General features: G+C 34.6%; 1 protein-coding gene across 3 annotated transcripts; it reads right to left on the bottom strand.

Moving 5' to 3' along the window:
* nsmce4a (NSE4 homolog A, SMC5-SMC6 complex component) lies at positions 1-8,413 on the bottom strand. Of its 3 annotated transcripts, none has more exons than XM_067386384.1 (11): positions 8,314-8,413; positions 5,670-5,909; positions 5,483-5,563; positions 4,827-4,957; positions 4,580-4,722; positions 3,693-3,792; positions 3,515-3,605; positions 3,340-3,434; positions 3,208-3,256; positions 3,035-3,120; positions 1-207 (listed from the first exon to the last, which is right to left on the bottom strand). In XM_067386384.1, exons 2-11 carry the CDS (start codon positions 5,884-5,886, stop codon positions 136-138), a joined length of 1,065 nt encoding a protein of 354 aa, XP_067242485.1. In that variant the 5' UTR covers positions 5,887-5,909; positions 8,314-8,413; the 3' UTR covers positions 1-135. The 3 variants fall into 3 exon arrangements, with proteins under 3 accessions (XP_067242485.1, XP_067242484.1, XP_067242486.1); XM_067386383.1 differs by lacking the exon at positions 8,314-8,413 and adding an exon at positions 6,437-6,529; XM_067386385.1 differs by lacking the exon at positions 8,314-8,413 and adding an exon at positions 6,437-6,529 and having other exon boundaries at positions 3,533-3,605.

Here is an 8,413-nt window from a genome sequence, read left to right as displayed (position 1 = left end):
TCAAAATTATTGCACTTTATACAAAATCCAAAAGACATGACTCTTAAAATTGAGATTCCAAACATTAAAAATATAAAAATGTAGTTGTTTTTATTTTACAAATGTTTCAGTAGCTGTTGTTAGCTATCCTCCAACTTAGCTTTCTTGAGACAAAACTTCAGGAGCTGGAATCAGAGCGTCCTTAATATCAAAGGCATCAATGATTTCCTGTAAAACAGAGATGTAAATTATTTAACATTAAAAAAAAAAAAAAAAAAAAAAAACCTATACTGAATAAATATCTGCTTGAATTTAGTGATGCACCAACATTTCGGCAACTGAAAATATTCAGCAGAAGGTTTTGGAGGGCTGAATTTATACTTCTCGATTCTAAATCAAACTTCATTTTAATGAACCAAGATCTTTTAGGGTGCGTTCACACTTGTCATGTTTGGTTCGATTAAGACGAACCCTGGTGTGATTGCTCGGTTAGTGCGGTTCATTTGAACATGTGTGAACGCTGCCATCCGAACTCTGGTGCGCACCAAACAAGCGGACCGAGACCGCTGAAAAGATGGGTCTCGGTCCGCTTCCAAACGAACTCTGGTGCGGTTCGAATTATATATGAACGCAACACGGACCAAAGACATGTAACCGAACCAAAAACAGGAAGATGAGATTCTAAAATGGACAGAATCCTCACGCATGTCGGTTTTTCTCGTCATAGACGCGAGTTTGCCCATCACAGGCATCAGACGCGCGTCTCCACGCAGCAGATGGTTTGTGTGTGACGGAGGGATTCTCCCCGCTGTTTTGACTACTTTACACATTTTATAAACTCTTCACGAGCTTCCATCACATGCAGGCTACGGACAGCTACACACACACAACGAGCGCATTTACCTCAGAAAACAGCACTGTTTTGGATGTTCGGTAAGTTCCGTCTCAAAATAGGCAATACGTCATAAAATCCGACTAATCACGTTGTGGATGTATCTCTGTGCCTTTAGGTTCGGTATCTTTTGGTTCGGTGATAAAATTGCCAATCTGAACGCTAATCAGACCAGGACTAAATGTTTTTTTTTTTTCTTTGGTCCGGACCAAATGAACCAAACGAACCGAACTACAAGTGTGAACGCACCCTTAGTATACGTGGTTTTCAGTTTGCCTATACCATCCAATAATTGCAATAAGCTTTGTGACTATTGATAGAAACCAAGTTTGAGCTTTCAAATTCTTTCAATTTTAGAACAAAACTCAAGCAATAATGATCGTTTGATGCTCTTAAAGCATATTAGCACGGAGCAGAGCAGAGCGCATGTGAACCAATCATCTCTTCCAGTTTACTACTAGTTATAGCACAAAATGAACATAAATGAACATCAGAAGGTATGCTGAAAGAAGCAGTACAACTTACTGAAATGTATCATAGCTCATGTAATCATGTATGTGTGTGTTCTGTGTATAATAATTATGTGTGTGTATATATATATATATATATATATATATATATATATATATATATATACACACACACGTATAAATTTAAGAAATATATGCATGTATAAATAAATATACATATTTAAATACATTTTATATTATATATAAATATAAATATTTTATATATAAATATAACATTTTTCTTAAATATACTTATGTATGTATATTTATATATACATAATTATTATACACAAAACACACATATTACGTAAACACAGACTTTTATTTTGCAAACAATTAATCATGATTAATCATTGTGCAGCCCTACTGGGTGCACACCACAAGATAATCGGGCTGATTTTGGGCTGATTTCTCACCTTCCGACAATCCTAGGTAATGTCCCAATTATCTTAATGGGTCTACAGATTATCTTATCAGATTTTTCCTGTGGTGCAAGATGTGTTAAGATTGACTGAATCTGCTCGGAAGGACATCAGAGGCCCCCCAATCGCGAATTGTAAATATTCAACATCAGAAATCCTGATATGTAGGGGGAACCCCGAGGACAAACGCGTGCACGCTCTAGAGAGATTATCACGTGAAACGAAACGATATCCAATCAGAAAGCGAGCTGACAGAAGACAGAAGCATAAACACAGTTATGGCACAGCACAACTTTAAATGGATTTGGACAGCAGAGATGGAGGATCAGCTTGTTGATTTGTGGCAACAGCAAGAGTGTTTATACAACGTGTCCAGTAAAACATACCAAAATCATTCCAAACACTATCAACGCAATTTCTTCCTGCCTATCAGTCGTCATGTTTACTCTGAAGTCTCGAGAGATTTTGTGAGATTTCCCTTATTCATAGTCGGGGCTCTGGTTGAAAATCTGTTTGTGTGTGGTGTGCTGTCTTTGTCATATCACGGCACACCACACACTGTAAGAGCAAAACGGTTAAATCTAGGATTTTTTTCCTTATGTTTGTGGTCTCCCACATTTTGAAAATCTTATACGTTTTCAAAAAATCTTTTAGTTTTTACCCAGCATTAGCCATTCAATGTTCATAGTTTGTTAGTCAGCTAAAAAAAAAAAAAAATCTAGAGAGAAATATTTTTCTAGATACATGCATAGATGATAGAGGGAGATTAACAATATATTTCAATCCTATATTTTTTATGGAATATTGCAGCATTTATTATAAACAATTTATTTGTGCACATATCTTTTTTTTTATTCATGTGCCCTCCTAATCTTTAATCAAATATCTTCCCCTCCCTCTTCTCTGATGACATGTTTACTGGCATGAGGGCGGGAAAAACTGTCAATCACATGAGATGACAGCAATAGCAAACGGCAGTGATCCAACAATCCAATCAATTTCCGATGGACGAAATTACCACCCTACATTTTTTCTTGCTTGAGAAGAAGTTTCATTATGATATAATGTACATTACAATAGGGAACATTACAATATTAAATAAACTTTATTTTCGGTTTCTGCTTGTGGCTAAATGAAAACTTTAATTCCCGGATTGGTAAAAAAAAAAAAATAATAAAACCTGGTGCATCACTATTGCAAATATGCACCAAGCGCAGTCATAATGTGCTCACCCTCCAGGATTCATGGTTGATAGAGATGACACACTGATGTCGGATGGAAGCACCACCAGGCTCTACCTCACCTTCCTCTACTGGAGCTACAACACACACATAATAATATCATCTGTGAGCACATGCAACCAAACACAACCACAACTATGACTTATGGATCTTATGGACCTTACCAATACAAGGAAGGTTATCCTTATCCAAGTACATCCTCGCCAGACCATCCTGAGAGTAATAAAAAACGGATTTCATTTTTTATTGTGGGACCTATGTCAAATTTCCACAGCTATTGTAACATCTCGACTTACCCTTATGAGAAAAGATGTGTGGAAGATGTTCTCCACAGTCCGGGAGAAGGAGTTGGGGTCGATAACGAACTCATAGTATGAAATGGGTTCGTCAGCTGTTCCGAAAAAGACAATTTTTTTATTTTAAAATAGTCTGTAGCAAAGTTCTGACGCAAAGTTATTTTATTATGCTTACAGTCATCAGCAAAGTAACCTTGGAGACATCCAAGAATCCTTTCAACCTCCTTCTCTGTTGCCTCCTGGTGTGATTCTTCCATTTTTTTCAGCTGTGACGACAAGATATTTCTTAAAATCGGACAGATTCTGAAGGATATTTGAAAAGACAGTCAGCGTTTGCATTATAATAAGCACACCTGGGTGGGCATAATTCGCTTCGCCTCTTTGCCTGGTACTTTCCTTTGCCTTTCAACTCTCTGCCGTGGTGGAGGAGGCTCTGCCAAAAATGAGCCCAACCTTGAATTGAATAGAATAATTAAATAAAGGTTAGTGCACACTTCAGTGTCAGCAGAGGTTTTGTTTTTGTAAAACTGTATGGCCATTCTAATCAAAAAGAATCCAATATGTAATAAAAAGCTCACTAAATAATTATGGAAAAATATTTATTAATTTTATTTATTTGCACCAATACAACAATTATTAGTGTTTGAGAATTTTTCTGTGTAAACCATAATACATTTTTCAAGATTTCTTGATGAATATAAAGTTCAATTGAACAACTGAGCATTTATTTGAAATAGAAATCTTTTGCATTCAGTAATTTTAAATATCTTCACTGTTACTGTTGACAAATTAATGTATCCTTTCCTAATAAAACTAAAGTATTAATTACATAAAAATTAGTAATTTACTAACCACAAACATTTGAATAGTAGTGTATGCTTGTTTACTAAACCTTTTCAATATATGAAATACCACATGGGGACATCAGTGAACATTTGTAAGGGATGATGCAAACAAATTTAGATGTAAGTGAACTGGTTTACTTATACTGACCGTTTGAACCGCTTTACAGAATTTGAACTTACCAATTATAACACCATTTTTGCTGGGGCAAAATGGGAATCGGAAAACTTAATAGCAAAAATAATAGCAAAAAACTCATGAAAACCATTGAAAAAAAAAAGCAAAATAATATAAAATTAAATGTAAATTTAATATATCCCCTAGTCTTACATACTTCGATACAATTACCTGATCGCCTTCGATCTCATTTAACTTCCCTTACTACAGCTATACTTACATGTAGTGGAATGAAGGGGCTGTTTTGAAGCAGTGCTCAGATCTATTTGCAAGCTTCTGCCAGGCTCCTTGTGGTAAATATCCCTCCAAGTTTCCATCTTGACCACTTTCATCCTCCAAACGATTCAGACCCATGTAGGACAACTAGAATGATCAATATGAAAAATCAACCAAGGAGAAAAATCCTTTCAGAGTGAATTTGCACATGGCAAAATGTAAGATCTGGCTTTCCCCTCAAAGTTACTAACCAAATGTTCTGCAAATGCAGACGGGTCAAACGCAGAGCCTTCAGCATGTAGCTGGCTGGCCTTCTCCTTCCCTAGATCAGTGGCTAGTACCAGGAGTTGAGCATCCAGCGCTGCTTCACGAGCCTGTCTCACTGAAAACAGAAACAGAACATAACAAACCAGCAGGAGAAACATTGTGAAGACATAATGCAAAGAAACTGGAAGATGTGTATGCAGAGCTCTGCTAAACCATATATCCAACTACAGCACTTAAATGTGTTAGTAGGTATCAGGATATGAAGTGTATAGAAACAGGGCTATTATAGATATAGTTAACTAAAACTAGAACTAAAAACATCACAATTTTTTTTTTTAAATTAAAATAAACATTTACTCAAATTAAATAAAAATAAAGTTGTTTGTTTATTAATCTTTATTTCAGCTACTGCTAAGGCAAAATTTCTCATTTTCTTTGAATTTACCTTGATGCACTAAAATAACTAAAACTGAAATAAAAGTTAAGAAAAATTATAAACTAATAATAATATATAATTATAATATAATAATATAAACTATAAATTAACAGACTTTTTAATTACTAAAAAAAATTACTCAAAATTTAAAAATACAAAATATAAATATATAATCATAAACATTAGAGTGTATAGAAATAATACCATTGGCAAAAAGTTTGTTGGCCTCTTCTAAAACATCAGTGAGTTTATTGTTAGCCGGGTTCAACATGTCCTCACGGTTTTCTGTCAACAACAAAAAATGCATGTCACATGTTCTCAATGGATACACTTCATAAAATAAATATTAAACTGTATCAATGAAACAAATTTTAACAGTAATAATACTCACGCTGGACTTGATTGATCAGATCCCTGTACTTGCTCCTGATCTCTCTCCTGCGTGTTGGATCATCATCTTCCTCACTAATACCTGATGGTCCACCAACAATATCATCTTCTTCACCCATTTCAGCAGCTCTCTCTGACCTGTTCCGCCCACCTACTCCATTGGACGGTCCTGCTGGCTCCTCTTGACTCCCTCTCGACCTTCTTCTCGAGTCAGACATCTTCAGTGTTTCTGCTTGATTTTCTGGTCAGAGAGACACATTTGTCAGACTGCTTATAAAACAGAAACTTAAAATTCCTAAAGTTTATAAAAGATTATATTACAATAAAAATAAATAGACAGATTTGAAAATCCAAAATGACAGTTGTACATTGACGTTTTTCAAAATTAAGTAGGTTCACTCAAGTATGCAAGCATAACATATATAATATAACAAATGAATAGTATGCAGCATAATTTAGTAAAGCATAGCATACTACAGTGTACTAATATAATATGCAGCTAATCACATGGTAAGTAAAGACAGTGTTTTACTGATACACAGATTTTAGTGAGGCTTTTTAAAAAGTTTGTTTACAAAATAATTAGAGCATGTGTGCGTGCAATCCATCAAAATATAGACATTATTTACATAAATATTTCCTGACAGTGATCGTATTTGCGATTCTTTGCAGCTGACCTAAGCATGCGACCAGACATCGGAAAATAAAGCCAGAGAAGAAACAATAAACACTGATGTACACAAATTAGCATATATTTTGAGAACGTACAAACTTTAAAAACTGCAGGATTCATGTCCGTCATTTACATCTACGATGAAAACTTCGCGCGAGTAGAAGGAAGTGTGTTTACCACCCCTCGCGTCATTTCCGACACTTGTGACCGGGAAATAAATACATTTATAAACATAGATGCCTCATTAGTGGATGTTTCTATGGACCGTCCGCCATATTGGAACAGTCAAAACGCCGGTCCGTGAACACTAGAGAGCAGGTTGACTTGTGCGTCTGTAACCGTATTTAGACGCATATATGATCATCTATATCTGCAATAGACTTTAGCAGATGATTTTGCTAAACTAACACATTACAACAAGACGAAGGTGTCAGTCAGCTAACGTGACATTAGAAAGTTACCATAGTAAACCTGAAATACTGAGTTAATACATATAAAAACACAAACCAGCACATTCTCACTTGTGAAAAGTTATCCCATTTCTTCGAGAATTTAAATCTCGGTGTTTCACAATCAGAAGCTCCGCAATGTTGTGCCATCATTGACTCTGTGTGATACTGTGAATGACGACACGCTGTCGTTGACCGTTCCAAGATGGCGGGCGCGCCGACGTGTCTGGAGCTGTCGAATGTGGAATCTAGGTGTACATGTCTATGGGCCAATCGCTCTGCTTGTGACCATCGTATTTTAATTTTCAATCTATGTTGTTGAACAAAACCTAAAAGTCGATTCGAAAATTGTTCGCTAAAGACATTAATTTACTCATACATCTAAAACCAATCTAAAACCCAGATAGGAATATTCTATGGCGTATTAGCCTCCCTTGTTAGCCTACAAATTTACGTCATTTACGCCCCCCATTTTTATTATTATTATTAAACATACAGGGGATACATGAAATAGATTTTGAAACAAAATACAAAAAAGGATGTATAAACAAGCAAGAAAAAAATATATAACAAATGTCTAAGACAATATATATATATATATATATATATATATATATATATATATATATATATATATATATATATATATATATATATATATATATAATGATAATAATAAAAAAAAACTTTAATTTTCAGGAAATACACAGGAGGTATTATAATTTTTTTAGCAGTTGTGCAGTTTTGCAGATTTCTTGTTGAGCGATGAACAAAGGGAGTCATAAAATAGTTTTAAATCAATACAAAAAAGCGTAATGTTGGGCTTACAGTCAGTAACTTTACATTTATGCAGATGAAATAGGCCACATATAGTTAGCAATTTTAACACATTGTCCATCTCCTTTTTTCCCACATCAAAAACAGAACATTAATTATTTCAAAAATAAAAAGTTTGCTATAAGCAGAGAAAATAAGCCAGGCTACTTCTTTCCAAAAATATTTATATAATGACATTCAGAAAATAAATGTGGTATTGTTTCAAGATTAGAATTACAGAATGTGCATTGTGAAGAAATGTCCAACTTAAATTTAGAAAGAAAAGATTTAAATGGCTAGTAATTATGAAGAATTTTATAGTAAAGTTCTTTCATCTTGTTAGGTAACAAAAAATTATTAAATCACTACATTTTTAGGATACACACACACACACAAAAGACTTTTAGGATACACATTTTTACAGAATGAAACTTTAATTGACACCAAGTTGCGAGTTTTTAAGCCAATTGAATATTATAAAACGATTTAAATACTATGCTTGAATAAAACTTTGATTAACTGAGATTATGATTTAACACACACAACAGACACAGTAACGTTAGGTAGATAAACTATAATAGGCCTAGTACATTTTCCAAACGTTATATATGAGCAGGATGATGAATGAAACTCCTCCCTTCAACAGAGCAAAAAAAAAAATAAAAACAACGCATAGGGCGTGTTTAAAAACGTAGTAAGCTGCCTACCTAGACAGGATTTCTGGCTGTCCTAGTCGCGACCGTTGTTGCTCAATAATGCTGTCTGGATCCGGGGCTCACTAGGTTTTGAAACGCAGCCGTTAGATTC

This window comes from Chanodichthys erythropterus, chromosome 5 (genome assembly GCF_024489055.1).
Source record: "Chanodichthys erythropterus isolate Z2021 chromosome 5, ASM2448905v1, whole genome shotgun sequence".
NCBI lineage: Eukaryota > Metazoa > Chordata > Actinopteri > Cypriniformes > Xenocyprididae > Chanodichthys > Chanodichthys erythropterus.
The sequence above is the reverse complement of the archived record's forward strand: the minus strand, read 5'-3'. Positions and strand labels throughout refer to the sequence as shown.